The sequence below is a fragment of the Rhinoderma darwinii genome, chromosome 6, assembly GCF_050947455.1.
Source record: "Rhinoderma darwinii isolate aRhiDar2 chromosome 6, aRhiDar2.hap1, whole genome shotgun sequence".
Lineage (NCBI taxonomy): Eukaryota > Metazoa > Chordata > Amphibia > Anura > Rhinodermatidae > Rhinoderma > Rhinoderma darwinii.
In genome coordinates, this window is record NC_134692.1 from 36,351,057 (window position 1) to 36,377,618 (window position 26,562).

At 42.4% G+C, this 26,562-nt stretch overlaps 1 protein-coding gene across 2 annotated transcripts; it reads left to right on the plus strand.

Moving 5' to 3' along the window:
* Positions 1 to 3,882: 3,882 nt before the first annotated feature.
* HNRNPA3 (heterogeneous nuclear ribonucleoprotein A3) lies at positions 3,883 to 14,678 on the plus strand. 2 transcript variants are annotated; one of them, XM_075829506.1, is made up of 12 exons: positions 3,883 to 4,012; positions 5,817 to 5,843; positions 10,963 to 11,085; positions 11,847 to 11,993; positions 12,072 to 12,282; positions 12,673 to 12,762; positions 12,843 to 12,968; positions 13,084 to 13,167; positions 13,491 to 13,646; positions 13,824 to 13,961; positions 14,049 to 14,142; positions 14,238 to 14,678. In XM_075829506.1, exons 1-11 carry the CDS (start codon positions 3,992 to 3,994, stop codon positions 14,123 to 14,125), a joined length of 1,200 nt encoding a protein of 399 aa, XP_075685621.1. In that variant the 5' UTR covers positions 3,883 to 3,991; the 3' UTR covers positions 14,126 to 14,142; positions 14,238 to 14,678. The 2 variants fall into 2 exon arrangements, with proteins under 2 accessions (XP_075685621.1, XP_075685622.1); XM_075829507.1 differs by lacking the exons at positions 12,843 to 12,968; positions 13,084 to 13,167 and having other exon boundaries at positions 3,884 to 4,012.
* The last annotated feature ends 11,884 nt before the right edge of the window (positions 14,679 to 26,562 follow it).

Consider the following 26,562-nt stretch of genomic DNA (forward strand, 5'->3'; position numbering starts at 1 on the left):
CAGTGCTGGTCACTAGATGGAGCAATTCCCAAAATTGCAGCATTGCATGTGGTAAAGCAACCACATTGCTTTATGCTGCAAATTTGGGAAAAAATCCCTCGCTCTAGTGAGCTCTCAGAATCCCCCCCTCCTTTATTCTGGCTAGTGCCGGGAGAAACGAGGGGATTGAACGGTCAAACCTCCTACACTGTGTGTCGCCATTTTTTGAGCTAACACACAGTGTAGTAGGTTTACATACAGTAGTAAACACACTGAAACACGAACATACATAGAAATCACTTACCTGCTCCAGTCGCCGCCGCTCCCTCCGGTCCGTCCGGTCCGTCTGCTGCCGCTGCTCCAAGTGCACAAGTCCGGAAGCTGCGACCGGAAGTAGTAATCTTACTGTCCGGCCGCGACTTCCGGTCCACAGGAAAATGGCGCCGGACGGCGCACAGTTCAACTTTGACTGTGTGGGAGCGGCGCATGCGCCGTTCCCACACAGACGGCGTACACCTTAGTGGATGGAACGGGCCCCGTTCGCATTCACTATGGGACTGGGGCTGCCGTACTCCATGTCTGTATGTGTCGTTAATCGACACATACAGAAATGGAGTAAAAAATGGCAGCCCCCATAGGGAAGAAAAAGTGTAAAAATAAAAAAAAGTAAAACACAAAAACACAAATAAAATCTAAAAGTTTTTAATAAAAGACTAAAATCAAACTGATGTTAAAACATTTTTTTTCCGTGACACTGTTCCTTTAACTATCTCCTACCTAATCTAATAGGCGCTGTGTTATACCGTGTTGTTGTTTTGTTTTGTTTTTTAAAAAAACTTTTATTAGTGACAAAGTTATGAGCATTTTAACATTTATGCTAATTTTTTGTAAAAGCTCAACTGGGCGTTTTTTTTACTTAAACCAAGTGGGCGTTGTAAAGAAAGTAATTGTTCAGCGTCAATACACTTCTCTTCATTCATGTCCAGCTTAATCACAGCACAGCGTGCCGTCACTTACTCCCGCAGTTCCTTCACCGGAGCGACGGGAGAATGACCAGACATTGCCTCCATGCCATTTTTACCGTACGTTGAAAGCCGTAAAAACTAAACCCTTCAAAATATTGAGGAATCACAGTTTTGTTCCTATTCCACCCCCACAAAGAATTTTTTTCTAGTTTCCCGATATATTACATGGTACAAAAAATTGTACCGTTCAAAACTACAACTCGTCCCGCAAGAAAAAAAGCCCTCATATGGCCATATTGATGGAAAAATTCTGGCTTTTGGAAGGTGGGAGGAAAAAATGAAAACGAAAATCCAAAAAATGGCTGGGTCCTGAAAGAAGCACTCTACTTTTTTATTTCCCCCTCCCTTTATACATTGTTTTTCAGTGTTTCAGTGGGGGGCCATGTATAGAAATACTTACCAATCCACATCTTGTCGTGTTCAGGTCCAGCGCCGCTCATGTGATCTTCCTTCTGAACTGTCTGATGTCATGGTGCTTTTGAGTATACCGGAACTCAGGCTTTCAATGCATTCCTATGGGAGCCAGACGAGGCTCCATACGAATGCATTGAGAGCCTTACTTACGGTTTTCTGAAAAGCAGCGATTCAAGACAAGTCAGAGGGAAGATCACGTGAGCAGGGCTGGACCCAAAAACTACAAGATGCGGGGATCGGTAAGTATTTCTGCACACAGCACACCACTGAAACACCAATGCGCAAATGGAGGGTGCAATAGAAAAAAAAAAAGTGGCGTGCTTCTTGAAGTTTTAAGGTCCAAACAAGCTTGGCCATTAAGGGGTTAAAGTGCACAACCTACAAATAATCTCTAAAACAAAACATAGAAGGGCCCCTCATAAACAGACAGCAAAACCTACTAATGTATCCCAAAAGAAGGATCAAATGCCCAAACAGATATATAAATAGAATCTTTATTAAATATATGACTCAATTAACAAAATATATCAGAAGTAGTTAAATAATGAGAGAACAAGAGAGACGAGATGGAAGCACATGTCAAACGACAAAGAAAAAAGTGCCTCACAGTATCTGAACCCAAAATTAAGAGAAAATGCATGTACACTGGAATACCAGATAATACCAATTATAACATATCTGGGTCAAAGTCGAATACCAAGAATGAATCCCAAAATGTATCAAACACTTAGGGCTCATTCAGACAAACGTGAATAACGTCCGTGTGCTGCACAGGGAAACCACGCACAGCACACGGACCCATTGATTTCAATAGGGCTGTTCACACATGCAGAAGTTCACGCAGCGTGTGTCCGTTGCGTAAAACTCACTGCATGTCCTATATTGGTCCGTTTTTCACGCACCTATCGGCCCATTGAAATCACTGGATGCGTGAAAATTACGCACCGTGTGCTGTGCGTGATTTATGCATCAATTCAATTGAAAATAATAATAATAAAAAAAATATGTGCTTTGCGAGTGTGTGAATAACGCATGCCGCTCGCAAAGCACACTGATGCATAACGGACCAGATTCACGCGCGTTTTCCACGCGCATTAATCTGATACGCTCATGTGAATGTAGCCTAAAATAAACCCATCAATGGCCGAGGTGCAGGTAAGGGAATAACCCTGTATGACATTAAGGGTATGTGCACACGATAACGACCATTACGTCTGAAATTACAGAGCTGTTTTCAGGAGTAAAACAGCTCCGTAATTTCAGACGTAATTGCTCGTACTCGCATTTTGCGAGGCGTCTTTGACGGCCGTAATTTGGAGCTGTTCTTCATTGGATTCAATGAAAAACGGCTCCATTTACGTCCAAAGAAGTGTCCTGCATTTCTTTGACGAGGCTGTTATATTACGCGCCGTCTTTTGACAGCGACGCGTAAAATTACAGGTCATCGGCACAGTACGTCGGCAAACCCATTCAAATGAATGGGCAGATGTTTGCCGACGTATTGGAGCCGTATTTTCAGGCGTAAATCGAGGCATAATATGCCTCGTTTATGCCTGAAAATAGGTCGTGTGAACACAGCCTAAGCTTGCAGCCAGACTGTGATGCCAGGTCCAGGATATGAATAGAGTGGACTATACATAAATAGAATACCACACAAATACATATAGATGGCACAAAGGCGGTTTTTGTGGTGTCCTCCTTTGTCTTTTCCATCTCCCATCATGGCCAACAGTTTGTTACTAGTGCTCACTATATGTTTTGGTTTTGGAGTTATGTCACAGTGGAAATATTATAATGATCATTCTCTCAATGTATTGCAGTTGCTGATCTTTGTCTAATCTCTATATTATCAGGTCTATATAGTAAAGCCATTATCACAAAATAAAAACATGTCTCTCCCTGGTGTCAGGACGTGAACTATTTATTTTGGCAGTCCAGCAAGTGGGCACGCTTAGGTTTGAGCATTCACGTTGCAGCTGCCAGTCTGCCTGGTAGCTCCCACACTGGGCTTGAGCGACTTATCTTCACGTAACCCGTCCTAAAGCAATCTAGGACGGGTTTCAAACGCAATTACGTTGTGGTGGCCATTTAAGTGACACAATTCACACCCTCTTGACTAAATAAAGGTGTTTAGCAATATTTTTATAATGATATATTATTTTGTCTTTATTTTCGAGAACCCCTTTGAGCATACAGGCCATCGATAGCTAATGCTTATTATACATCAATAAATTAACTAAAACAGTAGTAATTTGTAAGTACTCCATTCGGTGCTCAATGCTAACTATATTGCAGTGGTATTACAAACCAAAAATACGTTATAAATGTATAGCTTTAATAGGATTTATTTTTATTAGCTTTGATTGTATAAGGACACTTTTTTTTTCCCGCCCACAGCAAATACACAAAATGGCGTCATGTAACATCGTACAATGAGTGGGCGGGGCTGACACGGCAGTGAGGCTGGGGGCGGGATTGGCGCCTTGAACGTAGCTAGCGTCACGTACAGAAGGCGCTCTCTTCCCTCCTTTTCTTCTTGTCGGCCGTGGTAGTAGAGCAGCACGCTTGGCGGTATGCCCCGACCTGGAATGGAGGTAAGTCAGGCGTTAGACGCTTTGGCCTTTTTATGTTTGAAGCAAGTAGTGCCATATTCTCTGCGTCACGTACGGCCAGAGGTTAGTGAGGCCTAGCAGCAGTCGTTGCTTGTTTCCGGATGACGCGGAGCGAGGTTGCCGTATTGTAACGCTGTTGATCACGAATTTATTCCCGCTCTCCTGGTGCCGTACGTTCTAGCATCGACTACCAGAATTGGTACGAGCAGTAGGATTTGTAGTTCCGAAGCTGGCTGCATATTTCGCACTACAAGTCCCAGAGTGCCTTGCACGCCAGAGTCTGGAGGTGGATTATAGTCTTTATAATGCCGTTTCAGTCGCGCTGCGTAACGTGCCCGTTTTCTACGGTATAGCATGTGCGATATTCCTAATGTTGTTGATCTCATGTTGCTGAGCTCGAAGTCCTTCCCCTCTCGTGGTGCTGCGGCCTGCAAATGGCGGCCATCATGAGGCGAGGAGACTATAAAATGGGAGCCAGGCCTACGTCAGCTCGAGTAACTGCCACCATGTGCGTGAGACAAAGCGGATGTGAGTTCCATGTGTAATCCTCAGCGTTTAAAGGAAAAGTTCACATTTATTATATTACCAATTACTCAAGTTATTGTCTTGTCTCTTCGCTGCTATATCTCCTTTGTATCGTTTATATAATACATGGAGTTTATATTTAATAATCACCGGTAGATTTCCTACCCCAGTTTATTGATGGGATATTCTGATCGTTGGGCTGACTTGGGACCCCTATTATTAGTACTTGGCTGACCCTAGTATTAGGAATTCCCCCCCCCCTCCCTGGCTATCCTCCATCAGCAGAATATATGGGCAGATTATAGTGGAGCTATGGGTTCCGAGATTTCATGTGCTATAAATGATCAGTTGCTCCTTGGCACACCTGTTTTTAGTACGATCAGCAAATTGAATTGAGTTTGTAACTAAGGAACAACCAATATAATTGTAACCGGTATGTGGCTATAGGCCCTTACAAGCCGGCCAATGATCAGCCAACTGGTGTTCATATGCCCCGATCCTTGCCTTATGTAAAAAGTGGCAATGATCAGCCAGTGGTGATCAGCTGATCTAAAGCCACAAAGTGAGTCTTGCAGAATTGGGTTGGAAGCACAGTGCAGTCCTGTTACCAGATACCCATAATGATTAATAAAAGTTGCATAAGAGAAGCGCGTCTCCTGGGATATGTAGTTTATCAAGAGCACTGATTGCCCATACCTCCTCTTTGTATTTGATCACTAAATTGTGAAGAAAATTGCTTTTATTTCTACGTTTTAATGCCTAAGAAAACACTTAGAGTAAAGGTCTTCAGTACAAGGACATATTTAGGTAACTTAATCCCTTTAAGTGGTGTCCGAGCTCAGACTTTTTTTTTGTGTGTGTGTATATATATATATATATATATATATACACCCCCCCGCTATCCGTATATGATGGGGGGGGTCTGACACATACATGAACCCTGCACCGATCAGCTGTTTCAGACTACCTGTGAGCACTTTTATGCAGTGTTCAATGCCGGAAACAGATGTCTCCGTACAGCGACCGTGCTGCAGAACTGCAATTTTGGTACTATCCGCTTGAATAGGAGCACGGCCGCTGTACTGTGAATGCAGCCATCTGCTTCTGGCACGGACATCTGGTGCCTGGAGCAGATCGGTGTGGTGACTAGGTGTCATGAGTTAAAAAATAAAAAAGTGCCCGGACAACCCCTTTAAGTTGCGTTCTTCAGATGTTAGTGAATCATTTCTGCCCTAGTAAAATGTTTTCTCTATTTTATTAGGAACATTGGAGTTCGTCAGATGATGCGGTAAGTGTACAATGTTTATAAGACACTTGCTTAGGCCTTATTCACACTATCGTCTGCAAAAACTGACCGTTTTTCATTTGTATGAATGTCTGCATTCTGTGTCCTTTTTTTTACGTCTGTATATCATCCATTTTTCTTGTGCACAAAAAGTAGGTCTTATTTTGGTAATCTTGTCCCAACCCACTGAAAACGGCCACAGAAAAGTCACTTGATAAGTCAGATTTCACTTTCAATTGCTTTTACGCCATAAAGCGTTTTTCTGCATTGCTTTGTAACGGTTTCGTGAAAAAGGTCGCACACCGACTTCAAATAAGGCTTTAAAGGATATGTAAACCATAAAGTCGCCATACACTTAAAGAGGCTCTGTCACCAGATTTTGCAACCCCTATCTGCTATTGCAGCAGATCGGCGCTGCAATGTAGATTACAGTAACGTTTTTATTTTAAAAAAACGAGCATTTTTGGCCAAGTTATGACCATTTTTGTAGTTATGCAAATGAGGCTTGCAAAAGTCCAAGTGGGTGTGTATTATGTGCGTACATCGGGGCGTTTTTAATACTTTCACTAGCTGGGCGCTCTGAAGAGAAGTAACATCCTCTTCTCTTCAGAACGCCCAGCTTCTGACAGTGCAGATCTGTGACGTCACTCACAGGTCCTGCATCGTGACGGCCACATCGGCACCAGAGGCTACAGTTGATTCTGCAGCATCAGCGTTTGCAGGTAAGATCGACCTTACCTGCAAACGCTGATGCTGCTGCAGAATCAACTGTAGCCTCTGGTGCCGATGTGGCCGTCACGATGCAGGACCTGTGAGTGACGTCACAGATCTGCACTGTCAGAAGCTGGGCGTTCTGAAGAGAAGAGGATGTTACTTCTCTTCAGAGCGCCCAGCTAGTGAAAGTATTAAAAACGCCCCGATGTACGCACCTAATACACGCCCACTTGGACTTTTACTTTTAAACACACCCACTTGGACTTTTGCAAGCCTCATTTGCATAACTATAAAAATGGTCTTAACTTGGCCAAAAATGCTCGTTTTTTAAAAATAAAAACGTTACTGTAATCTACATTGCAGCGCCTATCTGCTGCATAGCAGATAGGGGTTGCAAAATCTGGTGACAGAGCCTCTTTAAGTGTTTGACCGACGGCTATTCCTCCTGCCAACCCCTGTACGCATGCTCGACTAAGTGTGCATCTGTTTTTAACAGGGTTAAGTGAAAAAGTTGCTGCCTGACTCCAGAATCTTTTCTGTGAGATTTCCATCAAGGCAAACGTAATCCCGTTTACATCGTAATCTCGTGAGATTACGCTTGCCTTGCTGGAAATCTCACAGAAAAGATTCAGACGTGTCGGGGTTCTGAGTACACATGACTTCCTGGCTGGAGGTAACGTGTATTCATTATCAGGACACTGTAGTAATCTTATAGTGTGTGTATGTAGCTGCACATAGCGATATAACTGTATCGCTAGTGCAGTGTAAATGAATGGAGAGGAGTGCATGATGCCGATTGGTCAGCGTCATACACTCCTCTGTACAACGCCCACTTGGTCTAAAGTAAAAAAACGCCCACTTGGGCAATAAGACATTCATTAGCATAAAGGTAAAAATCGCTCATAAAGTGGTTAAAATAGATCGTTTTTCTAAATAAAAAGCATCACTGTCACCTACATTACAGCGCTGATCTCCTTATGTAGGAGATAGGGCACTTATAATGTGGTGACAGAGCCTCTTTAATAGGGTGATCCTGTGTCCGTTGCACAGGAGCCACTCTGAGCACAGCCGTTAGTCGGCTGGTTTGACAGATTCCAGTGGAAGTGCCACCAAGCAGCTTTCGGTGGAAAGTGGATGCGTAGAAGCTGCATCTCCAAAAACCAAGTAAGGCTAAGGTCACATCTTGTTTTTACTGTACGTCTAATGTGCACTTTGACATGAGAAAACTGTCAAAACGTGTACCACAGCATGCACATTGATTTCTATGCCCAGGGCACAGGCTCTTAGGCTGTGTTCCCATGGAGTTTTTTTCAGGAGGAAAATTCCTCCCGCAAAAACTGCTCCAGACGGTTTTTGCACAGTGGTTTGACAAACTCGTCAAAACACTCGAGGCGGGTTTTCCCTCTTTCTGACTGATTGAAATGGGTTTTCAATTAAAATCAATGGGAGGCATTTTCGGGCGGTTTTTGAGGAGTTTTGCGGCATGGTTTCCGCGTCAAAAAAACTGAACAGGGCCTTAGTGTAGTTTGTGCATACGTTTTTGTTTCCTTCATTAGTATGTTTTTATTTGTATTGAAGTTAAAGGTGATGTATGTACGACGTATGCAATGTTAAACCATACGTAAAACGTATACGTTTTTGTAACCGTATATGGGAAACCTTGAGTTTACAAAGTATGGTTTAGCTAAAGAACAATGTATACATTTTTATAAGTAAGAACGGACACACGCTTATACGATGTATACTACAAATAAAACTTATGCATATGTTACAAATTCATACGTTTTTGTAACTTTAAAAACGTATACATTGTCGTATACCACAAACGTGTGCACAAAATGAGATGTGAACTTATGTATTTAATATATATTAGGCTTATTTATCAAAGTTTTTAAAAATGGCCAATGAGCTATGAATACATGATTGGCTGACCGTATTACTACTTTATATTTTTAAAGGGGCTTTCCAATAATTTCATATGTAAGGGTTTTGCCAACCGTTACGATCAATTACTGATCTGTGGTTTGTCTGACTGCCAGGGCTTTAACTGATCCTCAGAATGAAGGAGACAGTGCTAGTTAAAATCTGCTGGTTGTTCATATTTTCCATGCATGTCGATGCTCCTGTCAACCCTATTATGTAGGGAACTAAAACACATACCTGTTCACTTAAAGCAGGGGTGTCAAAATCTGCTGGGTAAATGGGCTGTGCATAGAAAAACAATGAAGTTGATGGGCTGCATTACTTTCAAATTTGATACAATACAGAAGTATTGTTAATCAATTAGTTATTTGAACTACTATAACAATACTACATTACTAGAATACCGCTAAGTTTATAAGTAACAGAAGTTTGAGTTTACTCCATGCACTTATTTTAACAACCCAGTTTTCTCGTTTAAGTGTTGCTAAATGCAGTGTGGCTGCTCAGTTGGCAGTGCTTGGCAGACACAAGAATATGAAGACTGGGAAGCCCCTCTAGATAGTGACACACACACCACCCCCCCCCCCCCCTACCCCTCTAGATGCCTCCCTCTAGGAGTGGAATCCCCAGCCTGAGCATTGCCAGGGACTCCTCTGCTGGAGGAGCCCCCGACCTCACTGTCCATAGACAGACGTCGGGGGATCCCCCTGGACTGAGTCATGTCAGAGGCAACCATAGAGCACTAGTTCTGCTCGAACTCTGGGGAAAGCCCCTGATGTCAGGGGCAAGCCCAAAACAGTTGTCCCAGGCAGAGCACTACTAGTGCGTTGCCTGTGAATCCATCTCTGGTCCTGACATCGCTGTCCATATATACAGTGATGTCGGGCTCCCCAGAGCAGGAGGCCTCGGAGCAGAGCGTTAGTATAAGCTCTGCTCTGGGACGTCATGAAGGAGCACTGGCGTACTCCTTCGGCCATCTCTCTCCCAAGGGAACTACGGTGCCCTGCAGATGACCACCTCAGGGGGCCATGTGTTTGAGACCTTAGAGACTGTCACTACTTTAGTTAGTAGATGGGGAATTAATAATCTAATAGCAGTGATCAGCAAGCAAAGCACCTATGTGGCTCTAATTGCCAAATAGGAGGGGACTTTCTTTTCACTCTGGGCGGTGTAATATTTTCTGTGACGCTGTCCAGTCAGCATATGACTTCTCCCCTTCCCTGCCCTACAACACAGCCTCAGCTTTGTGTACAGCTTCCATTCCCGACTGTGTATTCAACTGGCAATGTCTGGTTGTGTCACCGCTAGAACTGCGAGGTATGGCTTTATGAATTGATCCCCCTTCCCTCTAGAATGTCTCACACTGTGTGAAGCAGCTTCATGCTGATTGGACAGCATCAGAGGCTGTGTGGTAGCTCCACCTCAGGAGAATCGCTGCTGTTGTCTCCCAGTTGTCTAATAAAGGCTCATTTGCATATTCAGAAAAAAAGCTCAACTTTTAAAATAAACATTTTGGGACTGAGTGTTAGTGAATATTATCAGTGTGACAGCGCCTATCAGATTAGCTAAGAGAGAGCATTACTAAACTAGTGACAGCCTCTTTAAAGAGGCTCGGTCACCAGATTATAAGTGCCCCATCTCCTACATAATGTGATCGGCGCTGTAATGTAGATACCAGTGGTTTTTATTTAAAAAACTATAATTTTTGAGCACGTTATGAGCAGTTTTAGATTTATGCTAATTAGTTACTTAATAGACGACTGGGCGTGTTTTTACTTTTTTCCAACTGGGCGTTGTGAAGAGAAGTGTATGACACTGACCAATCAGCGTCATACACTTGTCATTGTTCCAGCGGAGCTAATTTCACTGCACCATTACGCTGTAATAATGGGCTGGAACAATGAGAAGTGTATGATGCTGATTGGTCAGCGTCATACACTTCTCTTCACAACGCCCAGTTGTTAAAAAGTAAAAACACGCCCAGTTGTCTAAGTAACGAATTAGAATAAATCTAAAATTGCTCATAACTTAAAAATTATAGTTTTTCAAAAGATCACATTATGTAGGAGATAGGGCACTTATAATCTGGTGACAGAGCCCCTTTAAATGGGGCTTTGGTGCCGATCAGAGGTCTGAACCAGACTTATCATAATATTATGGCATATCCTAATGATATGCCATAATATTACTAGATGGGAAAGCCACTTTAAATTGGTTTAAGATCTTACACTGACTTAGCTTGTTTCCAAAAGTTAAGCTGGTCATGCTATTCCTCCTGACTCCCATGTGGTCTGCAAATATCCCAACTTTCTTCTTTCTGTCTATTGAAGTCATGCCTGATTTGCCAAACCTCTATCATTGGTGTTATGGGTCTAGCTGTCTATATGTTTCCACATGTGAGAGTACATGTAACATATGTATGTTACTGCTATCTATAGCGTTAGTCCTGTTAGTGAAAGATTAAAACTTTAACTTCTCTCAACAGGGACATGAACCCAAAGAACCTGAACAGTTAAGGAAGCTATTTATTGGAGGCCTGAGTTTTGAGACTACAGATGACAGCCTGAGGGAGCACTTTGAACAATGGGGAAAGCTCACAGACTGTGTTGTAAGTTTTACTATATCAATGTGTGCATTCATATATCTATTTTAGAAGTGTTCTGGCCTGACGAAGCCTGGTGGCGAAACGCGTTAGGTGTAAGTGGGCTCCTGGCACATCGCTTCTCTTTACCCCGTTGTGTAGCTGCATGGTCTGTCAACTTCTCTTATTCATTTTTTTGGCTTCCTTTCCAATTCTGTATCGATTCTGATGGTCTATTTCACAGTTGTTTATTTTTATGTGGCTTACCATGGCTGTTTATTTACAACGTACTTTTGTATGGTATAGATGTTATGGCCAGTAGTTCACTCAGTACTTTAATGTGAGGATTTATATCCATTTTTGATGCTATTTGTATTTTTATCATGTCTCAATAAAAACTATTTTATTTTGAAAATGTTTGGGTCATTTAAGACTAATTTTCTGCATATGTTTAAACTATGACTTTGGTGTTTGACCAAATTATTCTATTGAGGCACTTTTTTGGTGTTCCAGATTTGGCTAATGTATCCGAAAGTTGCTGTTTTCAACACTGCAAAGCCAGATACTTTAGCATGGTTTTCAAGCAAGCTATTCTCTTTCAGCAGATGTTAGATGGCACCTTCCTTATAGAAGTCTACAATGGCTTATTTATTGTCTTGTGATCTAAAGTTCTGTTGTCAGTGAGACCTTCTGTGTGACTTGGGCATTTTTTTTATTATTTTTTTATAAAGTTTGGTGCAATATCAATGTTTTCAATGAACTAATAATGAGCTGTTTGTTTTATTTAGGTTATGAGAGACCCACAGACAAAGCGTTCTAGAGGCTTTGGTTTTGTCACCTACTCGTGTGTGGAAGAAGTTGATGCTGCCATGTCTGCTCGGCCACACAAAGTTGACGGCCGTGTTGTTGAACCCAAAAGAGCAGTCTCTAGAGAGGTATGTGGTTTTTGATTGGTTTATTCTGGCCAGCCTCTTGCCGTTTCCTTTTTGCCACAACTTTATTTTGTTTTCTAGGATTCTGTTAGACCTGGGGCACACCTAACTGTAAAGAAGATATTTGTGGGTGGGATAAAAGAAGACACTGAAGAATACCATTTACGAGACTATTTTGAGACATATGGCAAGATAGAAACAATTGAAGTTATGGAAGATCGTCAGAGTGGAAAAAAACGTGGTTTTGCTTTTGTTACTTTTGATGACCACGACACAGTTGATAAGATTGTTGGTAAGTTGTTGAGACTTGTTTGTTAGGAAGCCTAATTCTTCAATTACACTTGCATATTTGGTCAGCACATTGCTGGGATTTTTTACTCCTGAAAAGCTGACAGGGATGGAGATAAAATCCTCAAATCAATGGGGGGGTCGGAATTTGGGTCGCTTCTTGGCTCTGAAGCTTAAGCGGTTTCCATGTCAAAATCCGCGCCAGAAAATGTTATGTGAACTACCCCTGATAGTTGTCTGTAGATTTCGCTTTTAGTGTCAAACAAAGAAAATTACTTTCTCCTATGTTGAACTGGTAGAATGCTCTTTAACTCTTGAATTTAAAACATACCTGTTTTTTACATAATGGGTAATATAATATGGTATTTATGATCATTAAATTTGTGTATTTCAGTCCAAAAATACCACACCATCAATGGCCACAACTGTGAAGTTAAAAAAGCCCTTTCCAAGCAAGAAATGCAAACGGCCAGTTCCCAGAGAGGTTTGTTCTTGGTTCATTTAGATTAACTTGCTTTGTGAAAATTTGCAAAGTTGTTTGAGACTGTTCTGTTTTCATATTAGGCCGTGGAGGAGGAGGAGGAAGCAATTTCATGGGTAGAGGTGGAAATTATGGAAGTGGGGGAGGAAACTTTGGAAGAGGAGGCGGGGGTGGTGGTGGTGGTGGTGGTGGCGGCTTTGGAAACAGAGGTAAGATGCCCCTCCTCACTGTCTATTATTCATGATGGTTGTTACACAACATAATGTAACAGTGCAAATTTTGTATTTTATTTTTAATAATTGATATTTGACTTACTTTTTGCAGGTGGCTATGGTGGTGGTGGTAGCAGCAGCGGCAGGGGTGGTTATGGCAGTGGTGGAGATGGATACAATGGATTTGGTGGAGATGGTAAGTGTATTACCTTTTAATCTTTCCACAAAATGAATTTCCTATTCAGCTCACAAATCTAACTCAAATTATGTTTTTAGTTATGTTATAACATGAATAAATATTTGAGTTTACACTTCTACTTAGGGTGAAAAGTCTGACGTTTTAACCTTTGAGACACTGGTTAGGACAGTGGAAGGCAACAACCATTTAATTTTTAGACTATTTTGCATTAATTTGTATGAAATTTCTTTTTTCATGGAAATTACCCTTAGTAAGTGGGTACACGTCGTCTTTCCTTCTAGATAATTCCTTCATGTTGGCTATTTTCTTCCTTAAACTAGGTGGAGGCAGTTATGGCGGTGGCCCTGGTTATGGCGGCAGAGGTTACGGTGGCAGCCCAGGTTATGGAAGCCAAGGTGGTGGTGGTGGAGGATATGGCGGTAGCAGTGGTGGTGGTGGTGGATATGATGGCTACAATGAAGGCGGAAACTTTGGGGGTAAGTAGTCTCCCTAAATTTCTTATCTAAAAAATAAGCATATATAAATGCATGAAAATAAAATGTGAAACATTCCCTACAGTAATTGCTAATCCCTAGCATATAGACATTCTAGTATTGAAAAAACTTAGATTGCATTTGAATTCATTGTGAACACCATTTTTCCTTCTATTATAGGTAACTATAATGACTTCGGCAACTATGGTGGCCAACAACAGTCTAGTTATGGTCCCATGAAGGGAGGAGGTGGTGGTGGCGGCAGCAGCAGCAGCTTCAGTGGAAGAAGCTCTGGAAGTGGCAGTGGCCCCTATGGTGGTGTGTAGTCAACCTGTTGTACCTTTTATGCTGTGTTTGGGGGGGGAGGGGTGTATGTGTACATGAGTGAACTTTTTATTCCTATAGGTGGCTATGGATCTGGTAGTGGTGGTGGTGGTGGTGGAAGTGGTGGTAGCGGAAGCTATGGAAGCAGAAGGTTTTGAGTCTACAACAGAAAAAGGTAACTTAAACTGGTTGTCTTGTCTTGTGATAATGAATCACATTGGCCGAAGAAGCATTTGAATAATAATCTTCTTGTCCTATATCATTCAACAGGCTACAGTTCTTAGCAAGAGAGCGAGGAGTTGTCAGGAAAGCTGCAGGTTACTTTGAGACAGTCGTCCATGTGCATTAGAGGAACTATAAAATCTACTACAGGAGCAGCGATGATCCATAGTCAGAAAAGTTACTGCAGCTTATACAGGAGGCATTTCTTGTTCAGGACTGTAATAGCCTCAGTTTGTAAGCAGTGCAGCTGATGATTAATGCAATGTAGTGTTGATTAGATGTACATTCCTGAGGTCTTTTTATCTGTTGTAGTTTGTCTCCCGTTACCCTATTACATCAGGTATATTGCCCTGTAAATTGTGCTAGTGATAGCAGGAATAAAAATTCAAGAAGATTTTAACTTTAAAAAAAAATCATGTAGTTCAGTGTTTCCTCACTTAACAGGGCAAAAAGTATTGCTCTACCTAAATAAACATGCTTTTTTTTTTATTCATGAGTTAATGTCAGATTATTAAAAAAAAATCAGCTGTGTACCTAAAAGCATTTAATGGTGCAAGCTTAACACTAGAATCAATGAACTAATGGCAGTGGTATTTGAAGTGTTAAAACTATTAATTTTGTCCGTTTTTTTTGTATTTTCAGAAGTGGATTGTTTTCTTTAGGATCGGATAATTAAAAGCAACTAATTTTATTTTTAACATCACAAATACCACTGTTCAGTTAGACTAGTCACTTTTCAGGCTCCTAGGTTCCCCCTTTCAGCACAATGACCTATAGCCTCATACCTTTTTCTATCAGTCTAAATACTCTTTAAAACCAGCCTGTTGTAGGGTAACTATACTCAATGTTACCAGTTGTCGTGATCTAGATGCTTTACCTCAAGTGGCACTACAGTAGACTTGCTGACAAAAGTATTTAATATCAAATGGGCTCAGTTTTTGCTTTTGTGAACTTTTTTTTTTTTTTAATTTATAACATTACTTGCCAAGGCTTTATCTGCTTTTTAGTAGTGGACAGTACTTTATTTGTGTAAGTGAGCTCATTTGTATGTTAACATTCTATACCAGCTTGAGACTTCTCCCATGTATGTTTCTAATAAAACTGGCTTGTATCTGTAAGCTTGCCTCAATTATTTAGCACTTCATGCTTTCATGGAGTTCCAGCGGTTTTCTCTGGACAACTGAAAAGCTGTTGTGCTTTTTGGCACATTTAATCCCATTTGGTCAAGCTAATAAAATGGTTGTTCAAAGCTTACGTGCCACCACAAATAACAGCTATTGAAGAATGTTACCGTACTGTATGTAGTTATTGGTAACTATGATTTTCCCAATATTTTTTCAGCCCATATGTCCTATTAACAATGCAATATTGTTATGTTGAAATTCAATGAGGATACGAGTTGAAGCCTGTTGTGTACCCGCCTAATGCTTTGTCTTCACTGACTCTTGCGGTAGACATTTCAGTTGTAACACTTAAATGGCTTCTCGTTTTATGCGGTAATCTAAGTTCCCACAGAGCTTCATGTTATGATATAGCATTTGAACGGCTCCATGTGAAAGACTGGTATATAGTAAGGTGAGCGTTGTTGCTGTATCTTAATTTTTGTCAGCACAAACCTTTTTGGCTTTTTTTTTTTTTTTTGGGTGCTTATTGCCTACTTACAGCTGGCTCAATTGCTCTTATTTTTGGTGGTGCTGCTTTCTGGACGCCAACATAGAAGAATTTAATGAGTATGTTGTGGGAAGCTTATAGATGAGTGTTTTGGATAGGTAACCTGTTTAACTTCAGAACATCCACTTGAGAACCTGATTCTCTGCCTTACAGACTTTCCTGTGACTTGAATTACTTTTTGTGTAAAAAATTTTTAATCAGAATTTGAATGAACTTGTTATGAATGAGTTCTAATGGAATTGTACCCCAGTCAAATCTCTGCCTCAACGGGCCATAGTAAAATGTGTCAAATTGCCTAAGTTTTTTTTGTGCTTTGACAAGGTGACACTCCAGATACAGGGTAATCCTCAATATCTAGTTGAATTCTCAATGATCGGTTTAGGCCTGTGTAGGATGCCTCAAACCTGGGACTTCTGAAGTACACCTTGGTTTGAGGCACCCTATTGGTCCACAGCCTCAATGTCCGCCCCATTCGTTCTTTGCTTATGCTTCAATGCCGGTACTGTTTTCTTCACGTTATTACTCAGTGCCTGCCCCAATGGGGATTACATTAGCTAGCTGAGGTCACTAAAGGGGAAGGGAGAATGTTCGGGGAGGGAAAATAGACCAATGGGGAGGAATAATTACTAAAGAACAGCCCTGTGTCGAGTGGTATCTACATGTCAGTGAGCATGCTAACGCTTGTGCACGAGCCTGTCAAAAGACATGAAAAGCAGAACATCCAGCTCGGCAGAGGTAGGGTGAATAGGAAGAAATGCATTCAGATTTAATACAGAATGCATATTAGGAACTTTATTCAATATTTACATAGAGTATTAATCCAAAAAGTGTGTCCCTGGAAAACTCCTTTAAAAGAGCACTGTGTAATGCTTAATTTGCCCAGTGGTTGTGCTGCAGGGAAACGGAACACTTACTGCCAGGTTTCCTTAGATTACAGCTGAGCTCTGGGACCTCAGCACGGGCAACACCATGATCGGCTAATCAAGTAGTGATTGTCCAAACAGACAACCCCTTTAAAGTACTAATGTGAAATGCATGTTACAAAGTGGCAACACAGCTATTGTATTTTGCAATTCTGCACCTGAGGGCCTCTGCAAAATGTATAAGAGGGGCTGCGAACTCTGAGATACAAGCGTTCCATTGAAGGCCGCTCTGATAAACTTAAATCCATATACAACTCTGCATTTCTGATGCTTCATGGTGGAGGGTCACCGCTCATGGGGCCCAAACGATGACTAAAGGCTTTTTATAGTTTTACAACACCATAAACTGTACAATACTTTGTGTAGATTGCAGCAAAAATCCACCTTGGTTGGCTAGCAAAAAGTTTTTTTAAATTACGACATTCACCGTGCAAGTTAAATGTTGTGCTATTTCAGACTTTTACAAAAGCAGTGATACCAATCTTGTTTATCTTCATTTTTGACATTACTTTAGAGGGGAAAATGTCAAGTTTTTTGTTTTTTTTTAATCTAACTTCATTATTTTTAAAGGGTTGCCTGGGAAAAGTGGTTTTCAAATACTTGTCCGTGCATTCTGAGTTAATGGGCTTGTCAAGGGGTGTCCCACTGATCATATATTGATGACCTACCTTGTGGATAGGTCATCAGTAAAAACCGCACCCAACCCAAAGCATTGGGCCTCTTGAGATCCAACTATCAGATCAAACTCTGCTGTCATAGCCATACGCATTAGGCCTGATTCACGCTGCGTTTTAACCCTTGCGTAGGGAGTGTATGTTGGGTTCCTGGTCTGAGTGTTGCCAACGCTCTAGCCAAGGATTCTGCACCTTGAGGAGCCCCTGGTGTCATTGACAATATATCGACACGGGCGCCTCCAGTCCCAAAGTGCCCGGCCAGAGCGTTACCAATGCTTTGGCCGGGTACTCTGTGAATAGTGATATTATGGCCTTCCCTTGAGCGCTACTCAATTCTTTTCTTGGGGACTCTTACCTCATGGAGTATGCCCAGGGCATGTGTTTAACATATACCTCTAGCAGATGCCATACAGTGGGGTTTGTCACACAGGGTCACATGCTAATAGTACAGCACCTTATACTTTTTTAAATGTTTTTTTTAGTAGTATGCCAGCCCGTTGGCGGCCAAAATTACGCTTTTTGTCTGGCTAATAGAGCCTTATGGTCATCTGTCAGGAGCTTCCCCAAAGTACACTATAAACATGTCACTAATGTCATGTGAGTCAGGCCTTCGATTGGCCTGTCCTGATAAAATAGCAGCTCCAGCAGATATTACGGTGTATGGCCACCTGAACAAAAAACAGCTGGAAAAATCATTCCTGCTTAAATATATTTTTCACGGCCAGGTGAACAGGTTTCAAATGGAATATTATATAGAAACGTTTCACAAATTAAGAGCAGTTATGAAATTCTATTTATATATGTTGCTATTATAGCCACACGCTTATTTCCTATTGCTTGGAGTTTCTCGTATAGTAAAAATGGGACCTAACCGGACAGAGCGTCCTATGCACACTTGCATATACTATCGTTGCCTAACTCTAACTAATAAAGTAGATCTGGACTCCTAGTGCCCCGCGCAGAAACCACAGCTTACTTTGACAACCGTAAAGAACTAATTCGTGAAGAATTTTTAGACGGTGGCAAAATAGTTTTAGTTCTTTAAAAGGGAATGTATTTTCAGTGACCTTTTTTAAATCAAGCTTATACACTTTTTTAAATTTGGTCATATTTATTTTCAGAGACTATACACCTAACTATTTAAATTGGGTTTCACCCTGGATACTACAGCAGTTGGCATAAGCTAATTCTTGTTTGTTTTCTGTAGCTCACTTCTCCGCTTTGCTGTATACACCGGTGTAGGATGAGGAGAATCTTCTTAGAGGGTGGGCAAGTTAATAACCTCTCCATTGTAGTGCTGGAGCTCTAGATAAGGTAGGATAGTAAAGGGGGTTTTACACAGGATTTTATCGGGCAGACGAGTGTTTAAAGAGAACCTTTCACCTCCCCATACATGTGCAGCATTTACATTTATTTATTTTCTACCTCCCTCCGTTATTTAGATATCGGTGCAGTTATATTTGGCGCCCGATATGTAAATAACCCCCTGACCAGTCAACGGGGCGTGTTACTATGGCTGTGACACTGTCCAGTCAGATATGGACAAAAGCGAGGAGTACGCGCCCACACGCTCTCGCTTTTCAGCTTTGAAGATCAGGTTTCTACCGGAATGGCAAGGAGGAGTGTCTGCTACGGACAGTGTAAGCGCTCCCCAGCTCTTAACACTGTCCGTAGAAGTGACTCTCCCCCCCCCCCCCCCCCCCCCCCCTGCCAGTTTGGCAGACAAAGTACAAGACTGATCTCTCACGAGCTGAAGAGATGAGAGCTCTCAACAGCTTTTTACACTGTTCTGTAGCAGTGACCAGCCCCCTTGCCAGTTCGGCAGAAGACTGATCTTCAAAGCTGAAGAGAGTGTGTGTGCGCGCGCACACGCTCTAACACTGTCCGTATCTGATTGGCTGTGACACTCCATAGTAACGCCCCCTTGACAGTACACGTCCCCTCGACCTGTTCAGGGGGTTATTTAAATATCGGGCGCCAAATATAATGGCACTGATTATCTAAACGGAGGGAAGTAGAAAAAAAAACGTAAAGTGCCCCAGTTTGTGCAGCCCTCCCCATTACATGCTGCACATGTATGGGGAGGTGAAAGGTTCTCTTTAATATAACGCTTGTTGCCGATGATTGCCCTGTGTAAGCGGGAACAATCAGCAGATGAACGATCACCTGGTCGTATCATTTTTTAAAAAAAAAGTAAAATGTGGGCAGCACATCTGCCTGTGTAAACGGAGACGCGCTGCAGACATAATGGATGAGGATGAGCGATCGGAGTAACGACTGCTCGTCCCCATCCATAGCTCCGTGTGACGGGAGCAAGCGAGCAACTCAACGTTGTCTCGTTGATCGGCGCTCGCTGCACTGGCCAGTGTAAAAGGGCCTTGAGGTTGGCCATACACTTTAGTTAGTGTTTGGCAGACTGCTTTCTCCCAAATCCTTAGACCTGTATACTAGGCATGTATTTTCAGTAAGGAGAAAGCCGCTGCCAGTCTCCAAACAAGTATCGGGCCTGTTGTAATTTAACATGCCTGACTCTTTCCTCCCCTGACGTTTGCTGTTGAGAGTTGGGGTGCTACCATACGCTTTAGTTGGTTGGCCAGTTTTGCCGAATTTAGCAGGTTTGGTAGTCATCTAATGTGTATGGCCACCAACATTATCAAACAGATAAGGCTCTGTATGCATCTCCCCTGGTTTCTGCCGGAGGAACTGTATTCCATCACTCCCAGAGATTTGTCGATTGACTCCCATTTCAGCCCCATAAACGGCACACCCCGTGCTGTACAATCACAGGAAGTGTCTTCAATATGGCTGCCCCAGGTATGGTTTTACCTATAAAATTGCTACATTTAAAAAAAAAAAATAAATGCAGGTAATTTTATTAATGCACCAGAATTCTGGTATTTTTCACTAAGTAACCTGTGTACCTACCTTGCACCAGATGTAGGCATGTTTGTTTTGAGAAGTGTGGCTTAGTTAAAAGAGAGCATAGCCTCAAATGCACCAAAATCGGTCTATGAAAGCCAACAAACAGGTGGCGTATGGCCATGTGTTGCAAATTTCTTAGTGTCTGCCACGTGATCAGTCATTTATGGCATATCCACAGGATATAACCTAATTTTCAGATGTGGGTCTCACCACTGTGACCCGCACCGATCTCTAGAACGGGTCCCCCTAAACACTGTTCTGCCTTTCTGTTCCTACTGCCTCCTAGGCCACTTCCTGATTACATGGTCAGAAGTTAGGAAAATGACTTAACTGTCATTCACTACTATTTGAGTTATGGAAACTGTGTTGCTCAGCCAAGCTACACTGTTTTCATAATACCAGACATGTAATCAGGAAGTGGCCCAGGAGGCAGTGCGAACAGAGAAAAGTAGAATGGGGTTTAGGGGACCCTGTTCTAGAGATAGCTGTGACCCACATCTATCTAGCCTGCACAAGATATGCTATAAATATCCCTGATGGGCAAACCTCTTTAAGGCAGAGTTCAGATACGCTGCGTAAAATGACGCAGCATATCCACCCTGTGTGCCGCAGTTCGCCCCAAATGTCCACTGCAGAAAACACTGGCACTTGGCAGGCTGGCCTACTGGGATGATTCATCCCAGGAGACCGCTGCAGCAGTGTCACATGGGATGAAGCGTCATCCCAGGAGGCTAGCCCTCTGGAGTCATCCAGGCTGGCCTCGGATATTTCATCCCATGTGATTGCCGCTACAGCCTGTGATTGGCTGCAGTGGTCACATGGGATGAAACGTCATCCCAGGAGGCCATGCTGGAGGGGGAGGAGCAGAGACTTCGGTAAGTATGAGGTATTGTTTTTTTGCGGGCGGAAGAGCAGCGAACCCGCCGTAAAAAAAAAAAAGCAACTGCTGTCTGGGATTTACCTAATTGAATTCAATGGGGAAAACCCACAATAAATAAGTGGTGTTTATGTAAATACAATTGACATGCTGCGGAATAAAGCTCCACACAGCAGGTCGTTTGTTTGTTTTTTAGCGGGGTTTTTTCCGCTCAGTATTTGCGCAGCGTGTGGATGTGATTTTGTTTTGTTTCATCCACTTTGTTAAAACTATTTGCGGCGGATTTTCCACAACGAATTACGTTGCGGAAAAAACGCAACTACGAAACGTGTCAACTGACCCTAAATCTACTGTTAAACACATGGAGACGTTCCCTCTAATGGAGTCTCTTGCCCCACCTGAAGTGGAATTGTGGGTATATTATAACCTATTTCAAAAGGGAAAAAAAAAATAGGATCCTGAAGGAGGAATTCAGGAAAAACTCCCAAATGTGTTTTCCTGCATTCCTCCAGTCAGAATTTTGTTTGTTTTTTTTTTACAAATATTCATTCAGTTGTATTTGGATTCTGTGGGAGGGAAAAAAAAAGTAAGGCCCCATGCACACGAACGTGCTTTTGCGGCCGCAATTCCCCTGAAACTCCACAGGAGAATTGCGGCCCCATTCGTTACTATGGGGCCATGCACACGACCGTGATTTCCAGTTTGTGCATGGCCCAGGGGCCTGGACCGTGGAAAGAACGGGCAAGTCTTATTTTATGGGTCTGTTCTGCGGTCCAGGCTCATAGCAAATAATGGCTGCGGCCGTGCACATGGCTACGGTCGTGTGCATGAGGCCTAAGATCTTGAGTTAAAAAAAAAATGTTTGATCCTTAAAAGTCCTGCCCAGTTTTGACAAAGTGTAATGTAGCTTACCCTGTAATTCCAGTGTGATATGTATAGAGCCTCAATTTACAAAAGTGCAGGGTTTTATGTCAACAATCAATAGAAAATTAATGTGGCTTGCTACATTGCTAAAGGTAATCAAGGAAAATTAAAAATTAAACTTGAAAAAAAACTTCCTGTAACTCCGTTAGTAAATCTAGGTGTAATGATCCAGAATCCATGGCAAAAATTAGCACTTAAAGAGGCTCTGTCACCAGATTTTGCAGCCCCTATCTGCTATTGCAGCAGATAGGCGCTGCAATGTAGATTACAGTAACGTTTTTATTTTTAAAAAACGAGCATTTTTGGCCAAGTTATGACCATTTTCGTATTTATGCAAATGAGGCTTGCAAAAGTACAACTGGGCGTGTTGAAAAGTAAAAGTACAACTGGGCGTGTTGAAAAGTAAAAGTACAACTGGGCGTGTTTACTACTTTTACTAGCTGGGCGTTGTGTATAGAAGTGTCATCCACTTCTCTTCACAACGCCCAGCTTCTGGCAGTGCAGATCTGTGACGTCACTCACAGGTCCTGCATCGTGTCGGCACCAGAGGCTACAGATGATTCTGCAGCAGCATCGGCGTTTGCAGGTAAGTCGATGTAGCTACTTACCTGCTGATGCTGCTGCAGAATCAACTGTAGCCTCTGGTGCCGACACGATGCAGGACCTGTGAGTGACGTCACAGATCTGCACTGCCAGAAGCTGGGCGTTGTGAAGAGAAGTGGATGATACTTCTCATCAGAAAGCCCAGCTAGTAAAAGTAGTAAACACGCCCCGATGTACAAACAGAATACACGCCCAGTTGTACTTTTACTTTTCAACACGCCCAGTTGTACTTTTGCAAGCCTCATTTGCATAAATACGAAAATGGTCATAACTTGGCCAAAAATGCTCGTTTTTTAAAAATAAAAACGTTACTGTAATCTACATTGCAGCGCCTATCTGCTGCAATAGCAGATAGGGGCTGCAAAATCTGGTGACAGAGCCTCTTTAAAGGTGTTTTCCAGGACTTAAAGGGAATCTGTCAGTGCCTTTTGAGACCTCAAAACTGTTGACAGTGCGATTTTTCTTTATAGGGGGAGGTCATTGTAACAATATCTCGATTCGGTCATGTAAATTGCATGACCAGAAATCTCTAATTCCTTCTCCTGGCACCAGTCAGTTGCCACTAAGGTGCAAGTGCTCTTTGGCACTCAATGCACGCTGCCAGGTCCTCTGCTTTGAGTGATGTCTCTAGCATCCAGTTAGGAGACCACTACAGCAGACTGGCACTTGCGACCAGGGTGCATGGGGATTTAATCGTCAGTTTCTCGGTCATGCAACTTGCATGACCAAGTCAAAGGTATCACTACGCTGCCCTCCCCTATAATAGTGCTGCCTGTACCCCTTTTTTTGATCAGTGGGGCCTGACCCCTGTTCAGCGCAATAAATGGGCCTTGGTGCTCATGCTAGAGCTGTGACTTCTACATTGTTTGCACAGCGGCCCGTCTGTACTGCTGGCTGTGTCTGGTACTTCAACTGAGGTCTAGTACCAGGCACAGCTGCAGGCCTGACCCACATCAGTTCTACATTGATGACCTATCCTTAGGATGGACCATCAATGTACAAGTCCTGGAAACCCTTTTAGGCCCTGTTCAGTTTTTTGCAGGCAGAAAATTCTGCCTCAAAATTCTATCTTGAATTTTGAGGCAGATTTTGATTTGCATGCCGTTTGCGGCAATTTCCGCAACATTTTTCGCCCGCGGCCATACGCTTTCTCTTCCTCCCAATGATGTCAATGGGATGTCAGACGTAACCTCCTGAAGATAGGGCATGGCGCTTTTTCCCACGAGACTGTTTTTCCGCTTGCGGGGGAAAAAAACTCATCCGCCTCCCATTGAAATCAATGGGAGGCATTTTCTGACTTTTTTTGCCACGTTTTCCGCATCCGTGTCAAAACTCTGTAAACATGGCTTTAAAGAGTCGGTCGGCGCATTACAAGTGTCCTATCCTACATAATGTGATCGGCGCTGTAGTGTAGATTACTGGTTTTTATTTTGAAAAACGATCTTTTTTTGAGCAAGTTATGAGCAATTTTAGATTTATGCTAATGACTTTCTTAATAGACAACTGGGCGTTGTACAGAGGAGTGTATGCCACTGACCAATCAGCCTCATACACTTCTTGTTCCAGCCCAGCTTCTTCACTGCACAATCGCACTGTGCTGTGGATCATGCTGGGCTTGGAACAATGAAGTGTATGAAGCTGATAGGTCAGCGTACAACACCCAGTTGGGAATAGACAACTGGGCGTGTTTTTACTTTTTAAGAAACTAATTAGCATAAATCTAAAACTGCTCATAACTAGCACAAAAATGATAGTTTTTCAAAATAAAAACCACTTATCTGCATTACAGCGCCGATCACATTATGTAGGAGATAGGGCGCTTATATTCTGGTGACAGAGCCTCTTTAAAGTATCTTCGGATAAAATTGTGTTCCTTGTTTACTGGCTCAAGCCACAATGAGGCCTCATATTTTAATTAGCTTTTTCACTGTTTGGAGTTAAGAATTATCTTCTGTACTAGAAAATTGTGAGCTGTCCTGCTTTATAGACCAGTGGATTGAGACCTTTCTAGCACAGCACATCTATCGAACTTACGGTATGGACTCAGTCAGCATTATTAAAGGCGTTACGGCAGGAACAAAAGCTGCAAGTTTCCAAGAAGTGAATGCAGGATTTACTATGCTGATAGTGAGGAGCTTCCCCAAGACTAGTTACAGCTGAAATAACGAAGACAGACTAGCAAGAGCTCAACATCATTTGGAGCCTACTAGAATGATAGCTACTGTACTACAGGTGTGACAAAAAGCCAATAGGTCTAGCAGTGAGACCTGAAAGCAAGGGCCATAAGAATAGGTAAGGTGAGCTTTCATTCTCTACCCTATAGACCGCTGATCATATTATGAAGTTGATAACATCTCTTTTGTTTCGCAGGATGTGTGGAATAGCTTGATGAAGGAAAAACATGGATTCTCCAGGCTGTACTACAATATGAATGAGTAAGTTGTTTTTTTAGTGTTTTTTTTTTTTTTTTTTATAGTTAATCAATTATTTAAGTGACTACACATTGTTTTAATTTTTTTACAAGTCCAGAAATATTACAAATTAGGTTCTAATTTATAACCTTTCTATGTGCTGGTCATTAGAGGGAGCAGTTCCCAAAATGGCAGCATGGTCAATGTGGTAAAGCAACCTCATTGCTTTATGCTGCAAATTTGGGGTAGACACTCGCTCTAGTGTCCTCACACAATTCCCCCCCCCCCCCCCTCATTCTGACTAGTGCCAGGAGAAGGAGGGGTTTGAATCTTCAAACCTACATGGTGTGCGGCCATTTTTTGAGCGACTGCACAGTGTAGGAGGATTAGATACAGGACTCGGCAGACAGTGTATATTCGTGTTATACTAACATAATACACACATCACATACACCAACATAAATTACCTGCTCCTGCCGCCTCCGCTCCTATTCCTTGTGTCTTCACTTCCTTGAACATATGGCCGGAAGTCGTCGTCTTACTGTCCGGCAGCGGCTTTGGTCCACATGAAAATGGCGCTGGATTTCGTTCTGCTAACTAGCTTTGTCTTGGTCTGTGTGGGAGCGGTGCATGCGCCGTTCCCACACAGACGGCGTACGCTGCAGAGAATGGAACAGCTCCCGTTTGCATTCTCTATGGGATTGTATGTGCCGTATTCCATTAATCGACACATGCAGAGATGAAAAAAAAAAAATGGAGAACACTAACAAATAACATTTATGTTCATACCATACTAAAAGCAATATGATAAAAAAAGAAAAAAAAAATACTTCCAATACCTGGTGGAAGTGGGTAAAAAAAACATTTTTATGTAACCTATAATTAACTTCGAAGTAGGCTCTGTACCTAGTAGTGTTCAGTTTTGTGTTTTTTAGTTGGTATGCTAATGACCATAAGTCATATATCTTCGTTTGAAAAGACTCCTCTTCATTCCTCAAGCCTTTCCAAGTTAATCCCGCTTCTTTACTTTTAATAGCTCCTCGCCTCCCCCAGCACGCACACAATCTTGCGCATCGATGTCCTGGTGCGTGCACACAACAGGACACCATAGCTGCACGTACGCAGTAACTAGATTTGCAGCCCTGACTAAGTAGAGAAGGGTGTCAGACCATACATGACAGGCACCTGCGTGCTTTTCGTCTTTCAGTGTGGGCCAGTTTTTGGTGGGCATAAGGACAAACAGGACTGCCGGATTATTACCATTAAAGTCTCAAAATATTTGCAGACCGTTATTTACGGTTGGAGGAGTTTAGGAGAGGGGATAACGACAATGAACATATGACAGCGACGGCCAGCGAGGGGTAAGTA